This window comes from Excalfactoria chinensis, chromosome 12, assembly GCF_039878825.1.
Source record: "Excalfactoria chinensis isolate bCotChi1 chromosome 12, bCotChi1.hap2, whole genome shotgun sequence".
Classification (NCBI taxonomy): Eukaryota; Metazoa; Chordata; class Aves; order Galliformes; family Phasianidae; genus Excalfactoria; species Excalfactoria chinensis.
In genome coordinates this window covers 2,649,645-2,677,613 of record NC_092836.1, presented here as the reverse complement: position 1 = coordinate 2,677,613, position 27,969 = coordinate 2,649,645, and the positions used below count along the sequence as shown (strand labels likewise).

General features: G+C 41.1%; 1 protein-coding gene across 18 annotated transcripts in view; it reads left to right on the top strand.

The window, feature by feature from the left end:
- Positions 1-27,724, top strand: part of CHL1 (cell adhesion molecule L1 like) — a 112,878-nt gene extending 85,154 nt beyond the window's left edge. For 15 of the 18 annotated variants that reach the window (XM_072347231.1, XM_072347237.1, XM_072347226.1 and 12 more), the window contains 18 exons: positions 630-761; positions 1,099-1,236; positions 1,750-1,861; positions 2,261-2,427; positions 3,419-3,584; positions 4,703-4,827; positions 6,918-7,019; positions 7,225-7,422; positions 8,394-8,464; positions 10,601-10,823; positions 12,465-12,580; positions 12,744-12,948; positions 13,154-13,276; positions 14,041-14,220; positions 19,225-19,386; positions 20,043-20,174; positions 20,809-20,881; positions 22,766-27,724. In XM_072347231.1, coding sequence (XP_072203332.1) covers positions 630-761; positions 1,099-1,236; positions 1,750-1,861; positions 2,261-2,427; positions 3,419-3,584; positions 4,703-4,827; positions 6,918-7,019; positions 7,225-7,422; positions 8,394-8,464; positions 10,601-10,823; positions 12,465-12,580; positions 12,744-12,948; positions 13,154-13,276; positions 14,041-14,220; positions 19,225-19,386; positions 20,043-20,174; positions 20,809-20,881; positions 22,766-22,982 — 2,642 coding nt within the window. In that variant the 3' untranslated portion in view covers positions 22,983-27,724. Of the gene's footprint in view, positions 1-629; positions 762-1,098; positions 1,237-1,749; positions 1,862-2,260; positions 2,428-3,418; positions 3,585-4,702; positions 4,828-6,917; positions 7,020-7,224; positions 7,423-8,393; positions 8,465-10,600; positions 10,824-12,464; positions 12,581-12,743; positions 12,949-13,153; positions 13,277-14,040; positions 14,221-19,224; positions 19,387-20,042; positions 20,175-20,808; positions 21,644-22,765 lie in introns of all 18 variants that reach the window. The other 3 variants (XR_011905112.1, XR_011905111.1, XM_072347242.1) reach the window with 2 other exon arrangements.
- Positions 27,725-27,969: the final 245 nt, after the last annotated feature.

Genomic DNA, 27,969 nt, shown 5'->3' with positions numbered 1-27,969 from the left:
TGTCAGCATCTGAGCTGAATACAAGATGGAAAACTAGAATGTTGAATGAATAGCACAGTGCATCTCTCCAGCATGCAAAAATGAGCAGCTGGAGGTGGTCAACACTGTTCCTGCATCACCATGCTCTGCCCTTCTAGACGAGCTGATGTAGACCACTTTGTCATGTCTAGTGAGTCTCTCAGCTGAATGGCTGTTTGCATTGCGTTATGACTTGCTGAAATGGTCTCAGTTCATTTCAGAGGCAGCAATCTCCTGTCTGAGGGTCCTTGTCAAAATGCTGAAGCAATTAAGTTTACCTCCCTCCCTGCCTCTCACCTCCCATCTCCTTTGCATTTGTTTTCCACTTGGGTAGACGCTGCCCATTTCTTCCACACTTTCCCCAACGCTTGCATTTTACAGAGCCTGAAGGATAGAAATTGATGTATGTTAACGCTATTTATTATTATTATTATTATTATTTTTACCTTTTCTAATGTTGATTTGCAAGAAATACACTGCAGCTGCACAATAGGCTGCCAGGAGCTGTGGAAACTGCTAACAGTGTTTGCCATCTCCTGGAGAACCACGGTAATAGCAGAGTTATGCTGGTCTGGCTGTGACACCTGCTGCATGCCATGTCTCTCTTGCAGAGCCTCCTCGGTGGATTAAGGAGCCCAGAGGTGGTGTTTACAGCTTAGGAGAGAATCTTTTGCTCCTTTGTGAGGCCATTGGCAACCCAGAGCCAACCGTTCAGTGGAAACTTAATGGGATGCCCATTGATAGTAAGTAAAGGTCCAAATTTGTCGTGTTGGGAGTGGGTGAGATGCACCTGTGTCGTGCCCAGGGAATGCACAAACCCTGGTGCACCAGATGACATCATGTTTGACCTCAATTTAGACATAACTTCAGATTTAATTAATACTAAATATTTAAATATGGTCTTGAATGGAGGTGGGGTGACAGCTGTGCAAGCATGGAGTGGCAGCACCCATGGGTCCCTCACCCAGTGCTGCTCCCATCTGTTGGGAATGTGGGATAGCACACTTGCTCATTGACTTCTGGTCTTTTTTCATGCTTCTGCATTAGTTCCATCTCCTGATATGATCTGGGTCTTTGCAGGTAGGACTTTCAGAGGGAGAATCTCTGATGGGGAGCTCAGCCTTACCAACCTTCAGCTTCAGGACACTGCTGTGTACCATTGTGAGGCCAGTAACAAACATGGCACCCTCCTTGCTAGTGCCAACGTGAATGTTCTCAGTGAGTAGTTTCCCACCTCCTTTGTATTTAATAGAAATGTGTAACTGAGGTGTCCCATTTTGATAACTCTTAAATATTCAGAATTACTTTGGGTTTGTGATCATGTCACTGTTTTTTAACATGTTCTGGGCTCAAAACCTTTGTAATTCAGATGTATTAAGACCACGGGGCACTGAATTGCGGCCACAACTGTGTTTTTGAATTATTAAATGTATTATGTATTGTTAATCTTTAATTTTAGTTGTGATGTTGAGCCTGTTGTTTGAAGCCAGATTGTGATGGGGATATTTTTAATAAGATAGGTCTCACAAGGAAGCAGAACTGAGTGTGTTCTCTATCTTAAGGTCGAGAGTTTGTGATCTGAAATGTCCAGCAGTAAACCACTGTTAATATTGAGGCATATGAGAGCACAGTTGACCTCTCTATGGTGAAAAAAGGGTATGGTGCAGGGTCCATATTTATAGCCCAGAGCTCTGAATTGTAGTGCTGCTTGTTTTGCTTTCTGTTTTGCAGATATTGCTCCCTTAATCCTGACTTCAGATGGGGAAAACTATGCTGCAGTTGTTGGTTACAGTGCCTTCCTGCACTGTGAGATTTTTGCCTCACCTGCAGCAGATGTTAGATGGTAAGCTATTGAGAATGACTTTTTCACATAAAGTAAGTTCATCTGTGCTTCCCAAACACTGAAAAACAAGCTGGTTTTGAGGAGATAAATTAGCAAGTTATATCAAGACTGTGTTTAATATGATTATCCTTTGTTTAAGATCACTGGATTGACATAGTAGTTGACAGTTGCAATAAAATTGCATGTGACAGTTATGGATTAAAGGGCTCAGAGTAGTTCAAAGGTCTTGCTAGACATTGTCAGTGCATTGCACGTTTGCAGGATGCTTGTGTCCATTTATGATTTGCCTGCATGTGGGTAGACTGTTGTGTTGATTCTACACTCACCTGTCCCCTAACCACAAAACAATGGTTCCTACAATCATTGAAATGAGCCATAACTATTATTATTCTCTTTTAGGACTAAGGATGATAGCATAGAGCCGCTCTCAGCATTGCGCTATGAATTAAATAAAAATGGCACCCTAGAAATCAAAGAAACAAAGAAGGAAGATTCGGGATCATATGCTTGCTGGGCTGCAAATTCTGTTGGAAAAAGAGCAATCACAGCAAATCTGGATATAAGAGGTAATACCTCATTTATCTTCCAAATTTAATAAGTGTCTACAGTGAACACTGTGTACATTAGAATAGGATGAGTTAGGGGGCTTTGATTGTAAGGTTCAGATGTGTATGTGCTGCACCAATTCTGTTTTAAAGTATTTCATTGGTTGGTTGAGCATAACCCCTGGGGGTCCTGATGAGAGTGAATATTTTCTCTTGAGGATGCGAATTCAGGATGGTGAGTTGTATACAAAGTTATCTAGGAATTAGGTCTTGCCAGTCCAACAAACTTAAATGCTCAGTTGGCAAAGTCCTCAAATGCACTCTGAGATTCAGATTTGCTGTAACTAACTCAAGAAAATCTTTGTGTTCTACTTCAGGCCAGTCTCTTTGCTTTGTAAGTTTTACAGTTATAATAAACATGAAATTGTACAATGAAATTCTCACAAAGCAATATTTCACTGTAAAGAGAAGTGCTTTCTTCCTACTTACTCATCTGTTTCTGCATTCAGATTAGAGGCAATTAAAAGAACAAACTTGATTGCAGTATTTTTTTTTTTCTCACTTGACTTTAATAAGCTTGTAATTTTTCTTGGATCGCTGCCAAAGCTATTGCTATTTCAAACAGCAATTGGACATAAAAATCACATTCCAGCTTTTTTTTTATCATCTGTTTCATGACAGTCTTCTAACTGGGATTTTCATCAGTGGTTTTCTATTGGTTTTTGGGTTTTGTGGGGTTTTTTTGTTATTTGAGTGTGCGTGTTTGTTTGTTTTTCTGGAACTCTGTGGTTTGAACTGAGCTACAAAAGAATTTTCCAAGATATAGAAAATTATATCCTGTCATAGCTCCATTTCAAAACCAGCCTCCTTCGCTTGAAGTGTTTGTATATAGATAGATAGATAAAGACGTGATCGTTGCTCCTGAGGTTTATTCCTATATATGAAGTGCTTGGTGAAAATTTGATGTAATAATCTCCCTCTCCTGATCGAAGTGTTTTCTGTGATCAACCAGATGCTACAAAAATTGTCATTACTCCCAAGAACCCCCAAGTGTTGAAATCACATTCAATTTTATTGAAATGTCAGTCTGAGTATGATTCACACTTGAAAAACAGCTTCAAATTATCCTGGAGGAAAGATGGATATGAGCTGTCAGTCAGCAGCATACAAGACAGCAGGTAAGCAGGGAAGAACAAGAGTTTTCTTGAGCTCAGCTGAAATAATGCTGCATGGTGCCAGAGCAAAAGTATTAATAAACATGAAACTTAATAGCTTGAAATGCAAATTTCTGTCTGTGAAAATTCTTCACTTGACAGATGAATAGATCTGCATTTTATATATATGTAAATATACATGCATCTGTAGCCGTGACTGGCAAATTATTTTATTTTCCCTGTCTCACTGTCATGGCAGAATGCCACATAAATGTTGGTTTAACCCCAAAATAAAACTCAGACCCTTTTGGGGTCAACTGGAGTTCTGTCTCTCCACTTCAGTTGACCTAGTATTTTCCCATGTTTTATAGTTGGCCTAGGCAAGTCTTTGTAATGCTAAAGTAAGGAGAAAACATGTTTTGGGGATCATATGCAGTCAAATCAGTGAGTTTTTCCTACATAAGTAGGGAAGTGTGAGTGCAGGCTAAATTTTTGTCTACTCTTGTATTTCCATTGACTGTAATGGGATGGAGCTCAGCATTTATTCTGTATGAAGGGTCCCACAGGTGGCTCTCAGATGTCTTTATTAATTAGCCATAGCAGAGGGATGATTTCCTAAACACTGCAGTTCAGGGGAGATGGAGGAGGGTCCTGCTGATGCCTGGGAGGATGGGGAGCCGGGAAATGCCTAATCAGTTTTCAGCCCAACAGAACCCAGGGGCCTGGATCAATACCAGCTGCCCTGGTGCACAGGGCATGACACCAGTAGGCTGGGAATATTCAGTTATACTCAGCCCTATTATAAGTTTACCCATTAAGATCATTGATTTCTCTTGTTAGGAGTCTGTCAATGCTCATCTGATGCATATGAATATGTCTCTTTTCAGAATGAGAGAGATGTACCAACTTCAGGCCACAGAGTCTAAATTGTTACTAAATGTAAATAATAGTCTATATCACAGTAGATAATGCAACTACAGCTGCATTAAAATAAATAGACCTAACATGCAATTACGTTATTTAAAGTGTTCCTTTACTAAGCTTTACCTGAACAGTTTTTCAGCGAACAGCATCAGTCTGTTACATGCTTGTCCTACAGGTTTTACTTTTTCTATTTGCATGTGCCCTTCTTTTCCCTGTAGGATAATTATGGACATGGATACGCTGTTCATATCAAACGTGATGTTGGAGGATCAAGGCGTTTACACGTGTGTGGCGAGCACTTCCCTTGACAGTGTCACCGCCAAAACGCGGTTAATTGTTCTTGGTAAGCAGATGTTTTCCTGGTATGCCTACAGATTGATGCAGTTCTTCTGTTTATTTAGCTCTTTTACCCATTTCAGTTACCTCGTTGTCCTAGATGGGATATGCCCCTCACTCATGAAGCTTGGTTATGAGTGTGCTGTCTTTACATTTGCAGGAATGGGAATTCTGAAGCAAACATTTGTTTTCTCTTTAGTCGATCATCTCTAAGATTAGGTAGCTGTTCTCAGTTCAGGAGTCAACCAGAGGTGTAGGAGCTTGTCCAGGCTGAAAGTGTAATAGCGTATTTAAAATGGCACTGCTTCTGCTTTGAAATCGTTGGTCAGTTCTTCACAGCACTTTACTGGAGGCTTCTGTGCTGATCATCACTTGGACTGTGTTTTGAAGAAGGAAGATGTGAGGATGATGTTTAGATGTCAGGATGATATTTAGATGTCCAACTGTCTTGCAGAGCAGTTAAGCATCTAAAAGGACTAGTTATCTATGTGAGTGTAAATTATTGGCCAGTGGGGAACTAGCAGAGAAGAATCTCGACCCACTCATCCTGAAACTTGGCCTTGTTGAGCATCCTGACCTCCTGCCTGCTGGCCTGAAGGAACACTCAGAATTAAGGGAATGATCTTGCATAGTGATGCGAAGTCCTTTGCACCATCAGCTTCTAACGCTTGCCTGACTTAACACTTAACTGACTGTGAAGCTACTGCATGTATAAGAATGTGGGCAAAATAAATATTTAGTTAGAATTCTTCTAGGTGTTTGTTTTATTATTGATGAATAGGCAGCAGGTTGGATACCTCGAAGATACACCATCACTGTCTTCAAATTAATATACAGAATTTTAGCCCCATATACACCCCAAATGTAAAACAGCAAAATACTTGTAGATTAAATCAGGTTTTCCTGATTTTTTTTCCCAAGGAAACATGGGAAAGAAGTATAAAGAAAGCAAAAACAAAAAATCATAACCTTTAACACTTTCTGATGTGCCTTGAGACACACAAGAAGACTCAGGATTGTTATCTGTCCATTCCCTATTCCTTGCTTTTGCAATGACAGGGACAGCATTGTCTATTGAGACAGTTATTTTTGCTGGAAGAAATGACACTGTCAGCCAAAACTGTAGTTGGAACACTACAGAAGGGGGTCAAACACCCATCAAGAGCTCTGCAATCTCATTTCCTTGGTCCACAGAGTACTCCAGTGTTGAAAGTGGCCTCATAACCAGGAAGCATTTCCTGAATCATCTCTATGACTGTGGTGAATGCAACTTTGTGTTCAGGACTGCAGTGTCTGTGATTGTGAAGGAATGTGAGGATGCCATCAGCCTCCTGTTGTGAGAAATTGTTCTTTTGCATAAGACCTTATGCAATCCAGTTCCAAAACTAATCCAATATAATCAGACTGCAAATTGTCAGCCGTGTATATGAAAAGTGAGTTTTAATGTATGCAGAGCACTATTGGGGCAGCCTTGTGCTCAGGGCTTGGGTAAGTCCCACTCTTGTCCCCAGGAGGTGCAGTGCAGTTATCACACCAAATACACAGCTGACTCTTAAGGTATTCTCAGGACAGCACAAGTTGAGCTGGCAGGTAATGAATTTTCTTGTTTCCTTTTAGTATAGATCCCCATGGCTGGGATAATGAATGTTATCCTTTCACTCTAGCAGACAAGGTTCAATAGCTGTCACGGCTGAGGCCCCTTCTAGCATTCTAGGTTGCAAAGAGTAAATCCGAGTGATGCTGACATAACTTTCTGCTGAGCAGTGTCAATATCTATTAATGATTCAATAGATCTTAGTGATGATTTGATAAGAAATATCTGTTGCTCCTAGCACAGTAATGAGAGCAGGTGGGAAATGCACTTAAAGAGGGATATTGTATTTATAGGAGAGAAAGCAGGGCCAGAAGATTCAGTGTGTTTTTCTGTTACAAAGCAGGATCTTTAAAAGCAATTCCTGCTTTTCTAATCTTGTCCACTTTGAAATCAGGAGGTGTTATACCACTGTCTTCATCAGAGCTTTCTGGTCCAATCCTTTTCAAAATACCAAAATAAAGAGAAGTAATTGGCTTGTTCCTGACAGTCTTTCTGTGTCTCAGATGTTCCTGACCCACCAGAAGACCTGCAGCTCTCAGAACATCAAAACCGAAGTGTTCGACTGTCTTGGAAAGCTGGGGCCAACCACAACAGCCCTGTTAATGGTATGAAGGATTTCAGTAGCATCATTGTATGTCATTTAACATAATGGCACATCGCAGCTGTCAGAATAAACAAAGTATGCTTAATGCCATACTTAATTGCTTTTACTATGATGGTTAACTTGCTGTAAGTTCATTACCATCCTGCTATTCAGAAGCAGTTCATATTGGCACTTTTTTCCTCTGCTTTGTTTCCTCTCTTCTCCAGAGTCGATTATAGAGTTTGAAGAGAGCCGGTGGGAGCCGGGGAGGTGGCAGGAGCTGGCCCGAGCCCCAGGGAACACCACCAGCACCCTCCTGTCCCTGGCCCCATACACCAATTACCAGTTCCGTGTCATGTCTGTGAATGCTGTTGGAAGGAGCCAGCCGAGTAAACCATCACTGCGCTATGCAACACCTCCAGCTGGTAAACACTGCCATCTAGTTTCCTATGTATTAACATTTGTAGTGCTTTGCTGGGAATAGCATTACCCTCCTGTGCTTCTGAGAGGTGTAATGAAGCCAGAGCCCTTTGCGCTGCTTTTTCTACTCGATGTGTGTGGTAGGAGATGAGAAACTAAAGCACTCTGCACACCACAAATGCTTTCTGGCCAAACCCAGCTGTCCTGTGTGCCAAAGCAGTAGTTTGCCCAAAGAGAGGATTCACCTTGCAGCTGCCTCCATCAGCCTGGGGATGCCCAACTGAGGGATTTGTGCTGCTGTGGTTATCAGTGTGTGTTCTACCAAGGTACCTACAACAGAAAGCTATCCTGAGCTCTGCTGATTGTGCACCTTTAAGGCCCACTGCAGCCATTTACAGACAAACAGATGCTGGAGAGGATCTTCAAGATTTATGGGGAGTCTTTCAGCAGCACTGGGCTTGTCAGAAATGTTCATTCACAGTGTATTTCTCACTGTAGCAGAAAATGCTGTGTACCTGAAAGTGATTTTAGAGCCCAATTGTTCAGCCCAGCATTTGCATTCCCAGCATTTTCCTTTCTTTTCTTTTCCCCTCCTTTCACTTCAGTTCCAGGACTTCCAGCTTTTCAGCTGTGTGCACCCCACTAATGATACACCTTCTGTTTCATATCCCTGTAGGGAGAAAAATGTCATCCTGATAATCCCCCTACATCTGGTGCTTTGAAATCCAGAAGTCACGGTTTCATGTTAGCTGGTGGCTCCAAACAACACGGGCACTTAGGAATCAAAGCTGCATTAAAAACATGTTTCATTCTCAGCAGCTTTGCTGATCCAAGTAATTAATCTCATGAACACTCTTTGTTTAGGTGTCTTTCACTCTCAGTAATGCTGAAACAAGAAAAGGGTTTTTTGCATTTAAATAATAATTACAAGTAAAAATAGGAATATGCAAACTAACTTTATTAACTGTGGTTCCAGCTCCAGACAAGAACCCAGAAAACATCCGAGTTGAAGCTTCTGAACCAAATGAAATGGTGATGAAATGGGAGGTAATGCAAATATGACTTTCAGTGCTACAGTATCAAGGACAGGTTCTCCTTTCAAGCAGCAAGTCTAGCATGGAATTGATCAGGATGTTTTAATATAAATAAGTTAAAAAAGAGATAATGAATCCCTTGTCTTGATCTCTCTATCCTTTAGGAAGCATTAACTAATTCCATAGGTGAGATCATTAATGGTACTGTAGTGAAAGGTAAAGTTATCTTAAATGTCTTCTGACTTTCCTCTCCTACTTTCATTTTTGTTTCAAAAGGCCAATCTTTGCATCTGAACTTTGCAGACTGTGAGGAAACAGAGATACCCTGTGTGGGTTTGGAGAGTTGCCCAGAGTGTGCTTCTCTTTCTGCATCTTGCATGTGAAGCAACTTTTACAGTAATTGTGGCCTCAACCTTGCTCTGCAGGAGTAGCAGCCAGGGCCAGGAAGGGGGTCATTTGCACAGAGCTTCTGTTCTTTGAGCCTGGGAGGTTTTAAAATGACTTGAATCAGTTGGCCAGGAGAACATGAGCTTGGATTTCTGCACCACAAAGCTGAAGGAGTGCAGATATAGCTCCTAAGCATGTGTCAAAAGAATCATGTACAAGTGTTGAGGATGGATTCCAGTCTTGAGTTTCTCCGGCTTTGAAGCTTACAGCTTCAGTGCCAACCATTTAGAGAGATATATATTCCTCCATTTAACACAAGTTTCAACAATTGTGGAAAGAAGCATATTTTACAGCTTGAATTAAACTCAATTTACATGAGATTTACTTCTCAATCTGCTGCTCGTAGCAAAGAACAATAAATGTTTCCCCAGTGTGAATCCCCACCAGGCTATAATGATGCCAGAGAGGAGATGGCCCTCTAGATCTGTTGACTTGGATCTGGATGTGGGTTTTGGTTGAATGACGTGGTCCAGGGTCAGGGAAGAAGAGTCTGCTGCTTGGAAGCAATGCAGAGAGGTGGTGCTCAGCCTTGGGTGGGCAATGCTGGGAACACAGCAGTGGGAGGAAGGTTTGGCCATCCTCCCTACCAAGCAGCCAGTAATTCCCAGCTCAGACATGACAAAAGTAAAAGTGAAAATTGAGATTGAAGAGAGAGAATGGGATGGACAGGCTTTGTTAAATCTTGTTGAATGGTTTGAATGTCCTAAGCAGGATATTCATTTATTTGTGTCCTGCATGCTTTTCAGAAGAAATGCTAGGCACTGAATATGCTAAAAATGAAACAAAAAAAAACTCCACTATTTCTGGCAGACAAAAGCTGCAAAATGATGTTAATCTGCCTACTTTGGATTAGGAGCCCAGATGAGCATTAGTGACTAGCTTTTCAGCCAAGGATTTCTGGCATTAAGGGAGATCAAAATAAGAGTCAAGCAGTGCTGAATTTTAAGTCTGAATGAGAAGTTATTTTTGAGTAGAAAATTTTATTTCTCCAGTTTTTCTTGCAAATCTCATGCCCTGGGATCTTGGCTCTGGAGGTGTTTCACCCAGCACTGCCTGTTAGAAGGCTTCTCTAACCAGTGCGTGCTGATCAGGGCTCTATGTGCGTCTTGCCTAAATAGCAGATGTTACGTGTTTGATTTGTATAATGTATCATTTAAGTATTACTGTCAGTAGGCTGTGTGGTAGGAAATGCCCACAGCTGTTGCAGTGGGCTAGTGTTCGTCAACCCCCATCATTTTGGGGGAGCACACATGACCAATTAACATTATTAATGAAAGAGATACCTTTTCAGAGAAAGGAACTCCATTGGAGAACGTGTCATGACAGACCCTTGCTTTGTGTCTTCTAATATTTTACAAATTCGTGTTAATTAGATGAGAACCGTGCTGTGATGAATTCTTCATTTGATCAGTAAAAACCAGTAGCGCAGCAGTGGCCCATTAAATGTCCAGGCTCAGTTTCAAGCATTTCATGCATATTTAGAACAAATCTAAATTTTAATGACCCGAATTGCTGTGCTACATAAAATTCCAAGATAAAATGCGTTTTAGCTGTACTGAAAGGCACAAATAGCCTTGTGCCTCAGTATACATTTTAGTTGTGCAAAAAGACGTGCAGCTTTACTTCCCAGTGAAACAAAGCAGTAAATAAAATAGAGCCACAAGTAGGGGTTACATATTTAATTTCTCCCCTTCTCCCACAGCCGCTGAAGCCCATGGAGCGAAATGGGCCTGGGCTGGAGTACAAAGTCAGCTGGAGGCAGCAGGGTGTTGAGACCGAATGGAATGAGGAAACAGTGAAGAAGCACTCCCTGACCCTGAGGAACACCCCCACCTTCGTGCCCTATGAGATCAAGGTCCAAGCAATAAATAATTTAGGAGCTGGGCCTGAACCAAATATCACCACTGGATATTCGGGAGAGGACAGTGAGTAATGCGAACTTTTATGCTCAGAACTAAATGCAAGCACTCAGCTCTTGGGCATTGTAAATGAATTTATAAATTATGCCACATTTCTATGTGTAATCCCAATTTTGTCCTTTGTCCCCTGTGTTCCTATGGCCAGCTCCTCCTCTCCAGGCTGGGTTTCTGCCCAGCAGCTTTCCATGGTTCCCTGGTGGCACAGGTAATGCCAGGATCACCAGGCTGTGACAACTGATATGATCTATAGGACAGTGGATAATGGCGCTGCTGGGGCCATCCCAAGACCTCTGAAAGCAGCCTTTCCCCTCTGGTGTTTACTCCATGGCTACAGAAGGGATTTGGAGGACTGAAACTGTGTCCAGCTGCAGCAGTGAAATGCCAGCCTTGCTTAAGAAATCAACGTAGTTAAGCACTACCACCACCAAAAAAAGAATATTCATTTTTTGTAGGATTTAAGGATTTAAATCATCGAGGGAGTTAACAACCTTGTGGCCAGCTTGCGTGTGGCTCCAAGCTTCCCTGATCCCAAACACAAATGCTTATTACATTTGCAAACATTTAGCAGCAGGGGCTGGGAACAGTTGGCAAAGGAGGGTCAATGGTGTTTGCGAGCACTCTGCATTTCAGATCTGCCAATTAATCTTATTAAAGTCAGACAGTTCTCATCCAATACGCAATCTGAAATCTTGCAGCTGTTTTCCCCAAAACGAATTAAACTAACAGCTTGACTGGCCTTTGGAAGGTCTACAGTGGCTTAACCAACTGAGACCAGCATGTGTTGTGCTGCTTACTGAAACATCCATCCATGACCTGCCTGTAACCTGCCAGTACTCCCCACTGCTCTGTCTGGGTACGATGCTGCAGCCACTTGCTGCAGCCTGCAGCAGCCAGTGCAGTGTACCAGAATTCATCAGAGGTGACGTCAAGCCATCAGCATATTCAGTTTGACACTTATCATGTGCTGAGTGGTTCCTGGTGTTTCACAAGCAACAGACTTCAGAGCCTGAGTCAGAGGTGTGGGCAAGAGGAACCTCTGCCCTCTATGCAAGACAGTGAGAATAAAGAGACACCATGGTGTGTTTGTTTGCATTATGTGTCAAAGGTGGGTCTAATTTTGCATCTGTTTCTATCACTGGAAAATCTTCCTTGCTATTCAGTCATCAGTGGATCAAGATTTTTTAACAAAATATATTTATATATTCTTTATAATAGCTGTCTGTGATGTGCAGTGATTAAAATCCTACTGTTCAATGAGTTTAGCTGTAAAATGAAATAGATTGTAAAAGAAAAAGCACAAAACAAAACTGTTGTGATTGCCTTCTTGAGTGCTGTGTTAATCATCTTTTTTTTTTTATTCTTCTCACTGCTGTAAGCATTACTTGAAACAGGAAATCATAAATAGAAATTCATGTGTCCCAGTGCCCCTGTATTCCAGCCCTCAGCAGAAAGCTCTGATACCACAAAATAATGTTTATTGGCCTGTATCACCCACTGGATGCAGGTGGAATGGCTTTTTTCTTGCCTGTGGGAAGATCGCATGAGCTGGCACAGCTTGAGCTGGAAAACCAAGCCCTGTAGCATATAAACAGTGTGAAATTGAGCTCCTGTAAGTGTTTTTAATATGCAGCACTCCTATTTTTATAGTTCCAGATGCTGCTCCTTCCGGCGTCTCGGTGGATATTGTCAACAGCACGCTGATCAAAGTCTTCTGGTTTGGAATACCAAGGGACAGAGTTCGTGGACATTTAAGAGGCTATAAGGTTACGAATTTCTCTTTAGTTGCATGCAGTTTAACGAGCTATTAAATAAATCCTCTGTCAATGATAGATCGCAATCTGTCATTTCTGGGACAATGAGAGAAATCAATATGGTGTTCATCCCCAACAAAGGTAATTTGTTATAGAAATGTCAATCTCGATGCAGGTCAGTTGGTGGAAAACAAAAAGCATGCTGGATGGAAAAAGACATCACCCAGAGAAACACTTCCTGACGTTTGTAGGAGACAGAAACTATGGGATGATCCCTGGTCTGGAGCCCTTCAGTGAGTTCCGCTTGACCGTGCTGGCATACAACTCCAAGGGCGATGGACCAGAAAGTGCTCCTGTGGTGTTTGAAACTCCTGAAGGAGGTAAGAAAAAGTGGGATGGAGAGGAATAAAGTGAAATTGTTCACTTAACAAGGCAGCTGGATTTCCTAAGTTAAAGTGGTTGTAAAATCTCCAGTATTCGTAGAACCACAGGTGGGGAACTGTAGGTATTGAGCTGATCTTTGTGCTTGGTAAACAAATACATTTAGAGGCAGGGTTCTGTGTAAGCTAATCCCTGTTTCTTCAGTCCCTGAACAGCCCCGTTTTCTGAAGATCCTGAACTTTGACAAGGACTCCGTTGCCCTATCGTGGGGATTTCCCAAGAGAGCCAATGGCCACATTACTGGCTACATTTTGCAGTACCAGATAAGTATGTGCTTGTTTTTCTTTGGTTTTTAAACTCATGCACTGTTAGGTGGTTTTCTTATGGTTTTGTATGTGCAGAGTCATTTAAGACAGACTGCTGAGAGAGGCTGTGTTTCTGAGTAATAGCCACGTAGCAGAACAGCGTGTTTTGAGCTGCGATCTCTGCACAGCCTGCTAGAGGGCAGGGCAAAGTCATTTTCCAGAGCAAAAACTTTTCCTTGCAGGTTTCTGATAGAGTAAGCTCTTATTGCTGCCATGTTCTGTTCCATGTCACACGGGCTAATTCAGTTATTTCATAATTGCAAATTATGCCTCATGTGACGGTTAAGAAGATCATTACATTTGACGTGGCTTTTACTGAATTGAAACTCATTCAATGCAAAACATGTCTGTGAAGTACTGAGTAACTGGGATGCAACCCTTGAGCAGATAACCTCAGGCAGGGAGTGGCATTGGTCCCAGGCTGACCCATGGTTCCATCAGCTTTGAGAGCTCTTTGAGGTTGGAACAGGATTAGACTGAATGCTACCTTTGCCCAAGGAGGCTGTGGATGCCCCATCCCTGGAGGCATTCACGGCCTGGCTGGATGTGGCTCTGGGCAGCCTAGTCTGGTGGTTGGTGACCCTGCATGTAGCAGGGGGTTGAAACTGGATGAGCATTGTGGTCCTTTTCAACCCTGCCGACAGAAAAAATGACTCACTTTTCACTGTTCTCTGCTAATAATGAGGGTACCTTTGCAAACTGACTCTGCTTTTCTTTCTCTTTCAGTAAACGAAACGCACGAGATTGGGCCTCTGGTGGACATCAGTGTGGCCAACCACACCACGCTGAGCTGGAGGCTCACAGACCTCAGCCCCAGCACCAAGTATAAGTTCTATGTCAAAGCCTGCACAGCCAAGGGCTGTGGGAAGCCGGTGACAGAAGAAGGGCTGACAGTGGCTCAAGGGAGTAAGTTATTAGGCAGTATGCTTTTTACATGGAGAAGCTTTAGCAATAATGGAAAAATCTATTGGGAATATTTGAGAATTGACATTTCCTTTGTAATTAGAAGAAATAAATTTGTTTTCCTTTCCAGGAGATCAGTCAGTAAACTTTTTAATGTAGCCACGCAGCTATTCAGAAAAGCAGAGCTTATCTGTTCCATTTTGCTGTACAGTGCTGTGCTACTGTCTCCACCATCGACCCCTTAAGCTGTACTGAATCAGTGCCTTGCATTTAGTTGCGAACAGAAAACTGAAGATCTAAATAATCTGTCCTCAGTGTTATTATAGAAACAGACTCTGCTGCCGTGTGAAGATAAATCTCTCATTATTCATTTTAAGACTGAGCAACTTCTGCTGCTGCAGTGCAGCTTGTGCTGGGGTTACTGCAGAATGGCACAGTGCCTTCTGCCAGGAAAGTGGAAGTGTTGAGGTAGAAGTAATGGAATTATTCATGTTTTATTATTGATATACTTGAACTGTAACACTTCTGTTGCTTTTCTCTATTTACAAACATCCCTGTTGGAAAAGTCCAAAATTTGAGAGACAAACTTCATCCCAATTAAATAACTCTAATTCCCTGTGCAGATAAAGGAGTACATCCTGCTCTCCATCTACAACTGCAACATCTTCTGTGAATGAATCATCCTGATTCACTTTTTTTGTGTCAGGAATTGCACATTCCCTTGAGTTAGCAGCACTTTGCCAAGAAGTCTATCAGTGGCTGTGATAGGGAAAGAAAATCATCTTCCATTGCTCTTCCTTTGTTCCCTGGGGAGCAGTGCCTGCAGCATGCTCGTGTCCGGCAGCAGAGGCAGAACCCTCTGTGCTGCAGTGTGCTGTTTCCCAATAGGTATTTAACTGAGGAGAACCACACTTTAATATTTTTCTCTGGGATTAAGCCAAGACCCACTGGAATTAGTGAGACAGAATTAGGCTATAGAAAAGCTTTTGCGTATAGCATCCTTGTTGCATGACTGAACACCGCTGCCATTGGCAGCTAATGCGAAGTCCCCGAACTAAAAGACCAATTTCCTAGGAAATAACTCAGATGTATTTGAAATTATTCAAATATGAAGCACTGCTGGACACCCAAAGGTCGCTATCTGTGTGAGATAAAATAACGAGGACAATCGGTAAAGAACCTGAGCAAAGGGATATTTGCATTGTACTGAAAAATAAATAATAGTTTAATTTTTGTGGATTAATCTTGGATTCATTTCACAGAGGAAGGTATGCTGTCTTTAGAAAACATTTTTCTCCCTCATTTTTCATTTTCAGGCAGTATTTCCTAAATGACCTACAAACTAATTAATTTTCCTCTTGAACATGTTGATTTGCCAATGATTGCTATCCCTCAGAAGTATAAAACCAAATAATGTTTTTACATAAGTGGAATAATAATTAAAAAAGAAGTAATACGACAGTCCTCATTTAGCACCAAGCTCCTTTTTATCTAGAGCTGACTGTGTTTCTGGAGGATTACCACATACATATTACATGTTGACAGTGATTGCTGTGTGTTCAAAAACTCAAAGTTAAATGAAAGCTCCATCCAGTGGATGCTGCACAGCTGGAGCACTGCTATTTTTTTTTCAGAGGAGATGGAAGTTTGCCAGTTCAGCATGTGCCAATGGCAGTTGGCTCTGAACACCCACAGCCTTTTTGAAAACCTTAGTTGGAGGGTGTGAGCTTTCAGGACACATCAAAAGATGAGGAAAGAAATCATTTGTAACAAAACAGGCATGGTGGAAGAGGAAAAATACAACTGTTTAGCTGCATGTAACTACTATGTTGTTACTAGCAGAGCCCCAAATCCCCTAGGAGGAAGTCTACCCTGTTTCCTCAGAATGGAGAGAACTTGATGAAATTGGTGACAAGTTTCCTTCTCTATCATTTATATCATCATCTGCCTCTTCTGCAGCCAGCAGATTCATAGCATAGAGAGAAGGATGTGATATAGAATTGTTTCAAAACCCTGTCACTTTGAGCTGGAAAAATAGGCCTATTAAATGTAATGTGCCAAACATCACCTTTCAACTAGTTAAGGCAAATTTGCAGTTAACTGTCTGTCTTGGTTATGCATTTTGCTTTGCTTCTCCTCTCCTAGCAGCCTTTCCCAGTGCAGCCAACACAAAGGACAAGCAGCAAGAGATGAAATAAGCTACCCCATCTCTTCTTGTCTGAGTTCAGATTTCTCCTACAAACCACTGATGGCAAACATAGTAGCCTCACCTATAAACCCTCAATAATCTTTACGCACAGCAGGTTTGATAATCTCTATACCTTAAAACGTTCCCAATTTAGCGTGAATTACTTCCTGCACTAAAAAAGCACGGAAGATGAAGAATACATATGATGCATATTTATACAGTTTTAATAGCCAGGCAGTTGAGGAAAACTAAGTTCAAATTTCCATTTATTGCAGCAGATGTATTTAGAAAGGTACGCTAATAAATTAGGATGTTGCCCGCAATTAGCATTTAGCTGTTAGACTGCCAGCTTTTTTATATAAGTGTGCTTTATAACTGATGTGATAACTTTTGGAGAACTAGTTTTCTTGTAAGTCTTTGGGGGCAGTTTATATTGTTTTTCCCTTTATGCCATAAGCTTCTATAAAAAAAAGAAGAAAAAAAAAGAGTTCTGTTGTTCTCATAAATCTCAAAGCCCAGTAGGAATATTGTAAAATTGCAGTTCAGTGTTTAATGTTCATGAGAGTCCCCTGGTATGGCTGATAAATAGCGGGGGAGGAAGAGAAGTGCTGGAGATATGCCTTTATTACTAATGCTTCTTCTCCCATACTGTAGATTAAAAACCCTACCCAACTGCTTTCAATTTTCTGTAGCTAATTTCTGCAGCTCGCTGACCTTTCTGTACATTGAGCTTTTCCTTATCTGAATATCTTTGCTTTTATTTTTCAGGATGCTGCACTGCTTTTTTCTATTCCAAGCACCACGCTTGTCCCAGTTAGCAATGCTTTCTCCTCTCTAGGTGCCGGTTTGATTGTCAAACACAGACCAGAAAGACATCATGTGGAAAGAAACCTCATAATCACCCATCACTGGACGCCCATACAAAGTTTTACATTCCCTACCCCCCAAAAATATTGTTTAGAGTAGTGGAACAAGGGATGTTAAACAGGCCTGGGGAGCCAACAGTAAAGCCCTAGCTCTGGGTTCAGTGGGTGCTGAATGTCATTTTGGCACATCCCAACCTGACACTGGAGGGGCTGTATTCCCCCTTTCTGCTTTTGTAAGTAGCTGAGCATTCAAAAAGTGGAAATAAATAGGTAGGGTATATGAACAAGTGTAACCAAATGCCCCTGAACCACTGCTGTGGTATATTGTTGAGTGTTTTGCTTCCTAGGAATTCAGTGACCCCAAGGAAACCTATGTTGTTGGCAAACTGGAATTTATGATGACCATCTTTGCTTGGCATACATATATGTTACACAGTGTTTAATGCACAATGAGTTTAAGTTCACGTTCGTTGTTGTTACTTTATAGGTTCTGTTTTGATTAGCTGTATTTTTGTAATGTCTTGTTTTTAGAAGATGTGGTTAAAACATACCTGTGATATCCTGTTGCTTAACTTGTGGTTTGATTAAAAATTACAGCTCAGTTTCGCATACTCAGCCAAAACTACTGATAGAGGGATTAGTTTATGCTAATATGCTATGCTTTGCTATCAGCAGTATTTCAGCTGTCTGTGCTCCCTCTGGGCCCCAGTGGTGTACCAGTTTAACTGCTTATTGCAATACCTGTGTATGTGCCTTGGAACACTTCTCTTGAACTGCTCCTGCGATTGTGCTTGCATTGGTCTTAATCTTTATTTTTTCCTTCCGCTGTTGACTAAGCCCTAATCTCTCAAAGCTTCTTGCTTTGCTCATTTACTAGTTTAAGTATTAATGAGCGTTGTTTTACTGTCAGTGCTAATTGGTCAAGTAGTTTTCAAATTATACTGCAGGCTCAGTCCTTAATTTAGAAGACTTCAGAAGGATGGCAAGATAAATCTGGCAAGTGAGGGAACTGGATGCAATTACAGAGCTGTACTTACCATTGCTAGCTTCCAAAACTTGTTTTCTATTATCGAGGGCAAGCACGCCTGTGTAGCGTACCTGCAGATTCACTACAGGGATTCCCATGTGAACACACAGATCTAAATGGACCTTTTGCGATGTTCACACTGTGGGTGCTGATGCTCTGGGATGTCCTTTCTCTGTTATCCAAAGATTTTTAAAAAGTAGAGTTAATATTCTGTGATCTTAATGCAGGCAGAAGTTACAGCTGGCCTTTTGCAAGTAAAAAGGCTCAAAGTAAGGCCCACTGGAATCTCCCTTTTGCTGCTTCTTCAAGTATTAAATCAATCAAGAGCATTTAAAAGCCTAAATATCAATTTAAAAGAAACCCTCCTCTTTATCTAAAACAGTGCTTTCCATGGGCATTGTGGACTTTAAAAGGACGTGGAAAATCACTGCCAGGGGAGAAATGAGTACAAATCCCAGTGTTAATTTTTTCATGAGACGTATAAGAATCCATTTCCAGCTAACAAGCTATCTCTGCTTCCCTGCTGCGTTTGGTTCAATGGGAGAAGCATCAAGGCTCAGATTATCTATACAAAGCAAGCCCATTTTCAAGTTGTAATTTTTTAAGTACGCATTATTTAAAGCAGATCCATAATCCCCCATCAATATTGACTTTCATCTTGGGAAATGTACAAAACCCTTCATAAACATCAGGATTATTTCAGTCTGCTGTTTATTTTATTTGGTGCTATATTAAAAAATCAAACGGGGGAATGTTTTTTAGTTGACTGCCAGCTTTGGAAAATCAGATTATCTGATGATGAACGTAAAAAAAATTCTCATGTCTCATATTTGTGTGTTACTGATGTTATTTCTAACTGCATTTTGCAGGATTTTTGTTCAATGAATTGAATTAATCAGTATGACTTGAATATGTACATTCTGTAGGTAAAGGGATCGGCAAGAATTCAGAAGCAGTAAACCCCACCCAAAAGTTTCACCCCATTGAGGCACTTGAGCCTGGAACTGAATATACAGTTCGTCTAGTGACTAAGAATTGGGTTGATAACAATAGCATTTTTGAAGATGTAATTGAGACGAGGGGGAGAGGTGAGAAATGAAACTCTTCAAGATGGTACAGATTTGTTTTGAATGTCAGTAAACGTTGACGTTATATATGACATTGTGCAATGAGATCGCACCAAAGACTTCACTGCATCATTGTGTTCTGTGTTTTTTAAGCTGGCTCTTATAGTAAAGTCCCATGGGAACATAAATGAGCCTTGTGCTTTAATTGATGCACAAGAACCTGGAACAATTACAAACCCTTACAAAGCATAGCTTTACCAGTGTGGTTTTGTGTAGTGCTGTGATATAATCCATTTTAAATGTGCCAGTCCAGTGCTTTGCATGCATCAGGTGCATTTTTAACTCTGTTTCTTTCACAAAACTACTTTTGCATGAAAGACTTAACAATTCTCTGTTCAGCTTTCCTGTTTGGCATTAATCCTTTGAGTCAAACACTCTCTCAGAATTACCTTTCCAAAATGTCTATATTGTGCCCTGTAGTCAGCATGCTTACCTGACGTCTAAAGATGTCACGCTCTGGACATATTTCTGCCTTGTATTTCTTTATGCTGAACATGATAAGTAGCGATTGATTCAATCTTGATTCAATGAAGACGATGTTATGTCTTTGCTTAATGGCAGGGTGATGCCATTTTCATCTGATTCATGTTTTTTTTCTTAACTCCTGTTTCACAAAGCCTATGCAGGCATCTACGATGGAATTTCCACCCAGGGCTGGTTTATTGGACTGATGTGTGCCATTGCCTTGCTCACTCTGATGCTGCTAACTATTTGCTTTGTCAGAAGAAATAAAGGAGGAAAATACTCAGGTAAATGGATTTATTGTCCTTCTGCTGTGCTCGCATGCTAATAACAGACATTCTTCAGCCTGTTATCTCTGGAGACTGCAAAGCCGCAAGCGAAAACATCCAATTAGGATTTGCAGCTTTTGATAAATATCCACAGAATGGGTTCTAATGAATATAAGTGAAACCGTGCTCTCTGTGTGGAGCGGTGTGGTGTGCGGGTCAGAGCTGCAGCTCAGGTCTAGATTCTGCTTGTTGGATCTCACAGTGCATAGCGCACCTGCAGAGCCACGTACTTCAGCAAAGGCTCTGAGCCCTGTCTGGCTGGGATATGTGCCCACTTCCTACCTGATAACTGCTGCCTAACAACTGCCATAACTTGCATGAGTAGCCACGCTGCTGAGCACCCGTTTTGCTAAGCATAATTCTTTATTTTTCAAAGCAACGTGTAAAGATTTAAGCGCAAACACTTAATGGCTTTTTAACAATTCCACAATGGCACCAAGCTGTTGGTAGAAGCATGCTTGTTGGGTATGGTCATTGCTGCCCCTGGGTTTGGCTGTAGGAGATGACAGGTGATTCTTCCATCATGCCTGCAAAATGAGAAATCCGCCACGGAACATGGCATACAGATCTGTGCTTTATTTTATTTGTACAGTGAAAGAAAAAGAAGATTTGCATCCAGACCCTGAAGCTCAATCAATAAAAGATGAAATCTTTGGGGAATATAGGTAAATAGGACCTGTGTTAACAAGCGTTTCTGTCTTTTGGGCTTTTGTTTGTTTCCAGACGTCATCATTAGTTAGGACGTTTTTATAGCATGCAAGTGTAACGCTATTTCTCATTTCTAAAGCAAACCTGACATGAGTGGATAATAGTAGGGATATACAGGCATATCCAACATACTGAAATCCATCCAGATTGGGATACAAGTAAATGTCGGTGCATCTGTGGTTGTTTTTCACTTTTATTTTTTCTTTTTTAAACATTGTATGAATAATGTAAATATATTGGATAATTTGGGGTCGTGCTCTGATGTGCACTGAAGCCAATAGAAAGAATTCTGTGTCTTCAGTGGGCTTCTGAAGGCCCACTGGGCCCTTACCCTGTAATGTGAGGAAATTTCCTTTTGTGAAATAAAATAAAAGTTTGAAATATTGTGAGAGAGATGGCAAAAAAAGCCCACAAAAAACAACCAACTGAAAACTACCATCTCACTACAGAAGTTCCTGTAGGAGAACTGAAATTATCGCTTTGGCTGAACCAAAATAACTAAAGCTGTCAGTATTTCTATTTAACCATGATATGAAAAAAAATATGTTATTATAGGAGCCATGCTGGGAAACTGATGCAGCTGGCCTTCACGAAGTAACACTTCTGATGAAATCCCACTTATATATACTACATTATTTGTACTGGAATATTTTTTTTTCTGCATAATTTCATCTTTATTTAATTTTTAATGCTTTCTAATGGGACAAATATTTAGAAAGGTAAGAAAGTCCTGAGGTTGATCACTTTGACCCTTCCACTACCCCCTTCCCTTTCCCCCCCCCCCAAACTCCAAATTTGCCTTTTCTTATAAGTAGACATATTGTTATTGTATAGATTATGCGTGTAATTGATTATATGCTGTAGAGATTAAGCTTAGGTGTGGTTGAGGTGAAGTTCAGATGTGTTTTTCTGTCATTCCTCATATAACGTTACCAAAACTTTCAAACTGGATTGGTGTTAGCAAGGGCTAGTTCAGAGCCCCAGTTTTATCCTTTAGTAATCTTTTAATCTACATTCCCTCTCCTCTTTGTGTTTGATTACTTTTTAGAATTTACATTATATTTAGAACATGATAGGTTTATTTAGAATGCTGATGTCCCCTTCCCTTCATTCAACCCCTACAGAGCCAGGCAGGGTGCTGCACTTGGGGGCTGCAGCAAACTGGGGGCATGTGGCCATATGCCTTGGGACTTCTCTTTATAGCTATGATAGGCTTCACCAGCATTTGTTATTGAGCAAGCCACCTGCAAATTGAGTCTGTAGGATGTTAACAGTGGCCTTTCATGGAACTGCTTTCTCAGTTGTTTAGGAATAAGAAAAGGTATGGAGGTTGGCAGCCCTGCCTGCAGCAGGGGGTTGGACCTTGGTGATCTTTGAGGTCCCTTCCAACCCAAGCCATTCGTTCTATGATGATTCTAAAGGTCAGTGGAAAGCCAGTCAGTCAACAGAAGTTAGGCTGCTTTGGTTATTCTTCTGCATTGCCAATAGAATGAATAGGTAATATAATTTCTTCCTTATTTTTCTTAATTTTGGTGGTGGGTTTGTCCATTTACCCCTCAAAATACCGTTGAGCAAATACAACATCTGAGCAGATTCATATGTTATTAATTCTGTTGGTTAGAAAATCATGCTCATGGCATTCAGGCATATCATAGATGAGTGTGGATGAACTGTGCAAGATGCACTGAACCAAAGAGGACTTGGGTTGCTCTGAATGTACAACCTACCAAGAAATGTTTCCTTTGCTCGTTCCTCCTGCTGCATTCTTCACGGTAAAAGAGCAGTTTCCAAGCATGCAATCAAAAGCTAGATTTTTGGAAAGGCGTTTCTTTGTTTTGTAGTGACAGCGATGAAAAGCCGCTGAAAGGCAGCCTGCGGTCCGTTAACGGGGACATTAAAGCCACTGGAAGTGCTGATAGTCTGGTAGATTATGGAGAAGGGGAGCACGGGATGTTCAATGAAGATGGTTCATTTATTGGAGCTTATTCTGGATCTAAGGAAAAAGGATCAGTTGAAGGCAATGGGAGCTCTACAGCAACTTTTCCTCTCCACACATAAAATTCGAATGAGAAGATTCATGTTTAATTGTGATATTTATATTGATCAGTACTCCACAGTTACCACAAGGGATTGGAAGCAGGTTGCCAACTGAGCAAGACTGACATCAGGTAACAGGGAAAAAAGTCACTGCCACTAAGAGATGATTTCTGAGACTTTTCGATCCTAATTTTTAGGTATTTTCTTCTAATTGAAACAAAACAAAGCATTCTTTACTATACAAAATATGTCAGTCTTACCAAAACAGAATTTCTCAGTGTCATGTACGTATAATTAACTGCTACTCCATGTTTCTTACGTTTGTAATATGGTTCTCTGTATAGTATTTTTTTTTCCTTCTGTGGCTGTTGTCACTTTGTACATACATTTATCTGTGGTATTCGCTCGTGTATCGTGATCTCAGTATTACAGAGATCAGGAAACAGAAAGGAAAGTAAGCAAAAGCACAGGGTACTCTGCATAGTGGCACAATGCATCCTACTGAGAAAAATAATATTTTAAAACACGGGAGAGAAATATTCTCTATATTGTATAATATTTTCGTACAGGCGTAAACTCCTTTGCTTATGATACTCTAAAATTGTTTTAGTGGTTACAGCTGACTGCAGTTACCAATACTTTGAGATGCAACTTTCCCCACAGAAAATTTGCTCTCAGAAGACAAAGCTCTGGCCTTGTGGATGATCTCTCCAGTAGCTGGCACTATTTCCTTAAATAAGTTAAGCTGCAGTAACTTTCCTGTGGCAAGGTGAAACAGGGTTCCCATCCACCATCATTAGAAAGAGTTTTGATTTGTTTTCCTCAGTCTCTGCAAGCTGCATTTCTAAGCAAAGTGCTTTGTCTGTCTCAAATCTGTATATTTGTGTGCTAGCATACAGTTCATGGAGATGTTGTACAGATGATATTAATAGTGACACAAGTGAAAAGCAGCCTTGTTTTATTTTGAAATGAGACATGTTGCTAGCATGGGTCTGTATAGCTGTGTAGGAGTAGAATTGCTTCTTGGTATGACTTTCAACCAGCAAAGCAGGTTTTTCAGCAGAGTTGTGTGTATACCGGTCATATAAGTCTTACTTCTTTTTAGTATCCCACAAAACAGATCTACCTGACTTTCAGATGATTGTTTATTTTCAAACTATTCGTTGTTAAATAAACAGAAGCGAAAGCAAAGAGAAAATATCACAGTAGAGTTTCTTTGTATTGTGTTTACTGAATGCTGGTTTAAATCTGGTTCTGTTCTTTGCCAGTGCTTCCCACGACTAACTCAGCAAAGCTGCTCAGCACATTATTTTGGTCTTTTTGTATTGGAATCTTCTGATTTTCTTTTGAAAGTAGTAGAGTGTTAGTGTTGCTTCATCTCTTTTTGAACTTACAAGTCATCATTGCTTCAATTAAAATACTTTTTGAATGATTACTCAAGGAGGTTCTAAAAGCCATTTTACGTCATGGTGTTAATTAGGCAAATATCCCTGATGGCTCCTTCCTGGTCTCCATGACTTCATTGGAAGAAAGAGAGGAAGCAAGAATCATTCAAATGATTACAGGATTACAGACAGCCCCCACTACTAAAACTGTATTGGTTGTACATAGAAGTGCACTTTCCTAACAGTGGAAAGGCCATGGACTACAGGCAGCTACTTGTGCATATTTTCTGAACATAGGAAGGGGCTTTGGTGCTTGATGTTGCTGTTTATCCGTTTCTCATCTCTTTGTTTAGTATTTTGCTTGTGAGGACCTTTCCTACAGCCTCTATTTTGAAAAAGCCAACCCTGAAAACCAAACCCCAAGCTGTGCTGCTGTGTGTGTGAGCAGGATGAGCAGGAATCTGTCAAAAACAGCCCTCACTCTGTATCCATGAGCCCCCCCCGTGTTGTGAAGGGATTGACCACGTCATTCCTTTTTTTATTATTTATAAATCTTTGTAGTTTGTCTTTCACTCGTTCCGAATACTGAGGGATTCCAAAGTCAACATCATTTATTTATTATTATAATTATTATTAATAAAAGCTTCATTTAAGAAGTAGGGAGCATAGGTGGAGAAACGTGAAAATGGGCATCTTGTCAACAAAGCCATTTCACACCAGGATCTTTATCTGCTGAAGCCTGAAACAGATGAAGCCTGAGAGCTGGTGATGCTTGTGGCAGCTCCTGTTGCAATAGTTATCTGGTTTTAACGCATTTCCTCTAGGAATCATCTGCACTGGCTCAGGCTGCTGCCTTGGTTTGTTCTCTGTCATTTTCATTGAATGTGCTGTGTTTTACATGGAGATGTTTCAGCCCTTACTGAAGTTCCAGCTCCATCTCAGATGGTTCCTCACCTTCCCTTCTCAGCATCCCCAGCTGCACAGCTTACAGAGCCCCTGGGCGTTACGCCTGGAAAACACTGACTGTGTCCTTAGGCAAAGATGCTTAAGGGATGGATGTCTGAGGAAAGCAATCAGGGTGGGCACCTCACAAGACTGCACCGCTGTCCTTGTGCCAAGCTTGGGAAGGGCTGAAGTAGGCAGCGTTCCCAGCAGTGGGGTTCTCACCTAGAGTACCACTGCCTGTGGCAGGGGAGTTGGAGCTTCATGATCCTTGAGTCCCTTCCAACCCGGGCCACCTATCAGCAGCCACAGCTCTGTGTTTTCTTGAGCTGTGAGTCGATGCAATCCACCAAACTCATTGTCCTGGAAAACACCTATGTTAAACAGACACAGGCTTCAAATCACATTAGCGAGTGTCAGCTTATCGAAGAATGAATAAATCCCCCGTGCTATCACTTGCTCTGCTGCTGCTAAGCTATGTTTATGACATTCCTGTGATGTGCTACTCATCTGTGCTGGAATGAGTGCTTTTTCTATTAAAATTTTAATTCCGATCCTTAAATCTTAATGTTAGTGTTTCATTGTGCTTCAGGGCCTAAAAATCACACGGTGACAAAAAGACATGCATTGGGATTTGTACAGTGTGCACTGAGTTTTGAGGAATATGCCCAATGAAGATTAAACAAACGGCTGAATCTCCCAGGGAGTCCTGCTCACATGAACGTTTTTCTCTTTTCTAATCATTTATTTTACCCTTCTCTTTTTTTATTTGATGTTGCAAGGGTACAACTCGTGCAGCATATCTTGGAAAGCACAGGAGCTCGTGGAGTTTTAGGTTTGTTTTCAGAAGTGAACTGCGAGAGCAAGCCAACCAACCTAGGGTGCTGCCACAGAAGACAGGGAGTGTGGCCGTGCAGGGTGAGTGGAAGGTGCTGCCAGCTGTCCTGCTGCTCTGCAGAAGGCCATGCAGGATGTAGCAGTACTGCTCTGGCCGGGGGTGTTGGTTAAAAGGGGATGAGGGAGTTGGGGCATGAGCCTGCAGGCTGTGTCAGGCAATTAGTAACTATGGGCTCCAGGGGTTCTTGGTTGCAGCTGGCTATCCTATGCCATTGCTTTTTGCTGTGAGAGGAGAAACGCTTTCAGATTTGATATCCGTGCCAGCGTGGAATGCAGTTTTACCCAGTAAGGAGAGACATTTCCCTGGTGGCAGGAATCCTGACTTGTGGCCTTAAGGAGCCCCCTCTGGAGCAAGAAGAGGTATGGATGTTTCTCAAAAAGTTGTCAGGATTTGTGTGTAAGATAAGCAAATAAAATCCATTCCTCCTGACCAATGGGGAGCACACACCCCTGAGAAATGAACAAATGATTGAAGAAAACAACCTTGTGTGCAAGCTCCAGTGCTGGCGAGCTCATTTGGAGTGCATTATTGATTTGGTACGGGTTGTAATTTCAGCCCTAAGATCGTATTCAATGTATGGATTATAAAAAAATTGGCCAAATCTAAGGACGTGATCTCAAGTTCTCTTTGCCATTCCTCAGCAGAGGGCTGCATGTAGGCCTGGGTCCTCAGCAGGAGCAAGATTGGAAACCGTGCCAGGAAATGGCATTTCCCTCAGGATTCAAATGTCTGCATGTATAGCAAGCACAAAATCTTCCCTGTTATACAAGTTTTAAATGGATTTAAATAGCGTATCATTTAATGATTTACGATTTTTATTCTGTTGTGGCCTTATTATCCCAATTTTAATGAGCAGCTCTTTATTCTGATGTCTACTTCCATTGACTTAATAGGTCAAATACAGTGCATGAGAGGTTTACAGTCCAGTAGTCGAGGTGAACAAAGTGCCAGCACAATCTTCCTATACTAAGGATTATCTTTTCTTTACAGTTAATTCCACATGTAGTTTTGTAAACTAAAGTTAAAGCATTCATTTCTGAAAGGAAATCTCATCATATTTTCTTATAGCCATTATTTTTCAGGTGAGTGGTAAGTCTAGATTAGTCTAAGTATTTGAAAGAACATATATTAAAAATACATACTTTAGTTCTTCATGGCAAGAGGATTTCCTTTCTTTGACAATGGATGCATCCCTTCAAATGTTCAGCATCCCAATATATGGTAAATAGCAATGTTGGAGTACCAGTATGTGTTTACATTGCAGCTCTGTATCTTTCATGTACAAGTTCTAACCACACGATGAGATGAGTGATTTCCATGCTGTGTGCTGGTTTTTCAGCTGCCATGCAGAAAACAATACATGGGTTTGAGCCAAAGCATACACTGTTTCTTTATTGTTATTATTATTACTTTGAACAACACTTTGTAATTTCATGAGAAAAGATCAAAGCAAATGTGGTGTCACCGTTAAGATGTTCCTTTTTGAGCTAAATGTTAGTGTGCATTGATTAAAGTTTAGAGAACCGTGTTGTACCGTAGTGGCTGTTTGTATCATGCATATGTGCACGTATGGTTTTAAAAGATATTTTCATTTTACATGAAATTCAACTTTGCTAATAAAAGTTTGACTTGATGTAATCTTCAAAAGCCTTAGCTGCAATTAGCAGGTTTGGTTTGTTTGTTTTTGGGTAGCATTGCTGTGCTGGGCATGTGCTCCAGGCTCCATCTGTAGTGTTGGTGGTGAGGTGACTCCATGGGGGCTGTGCGGCACCAGAGATGGACA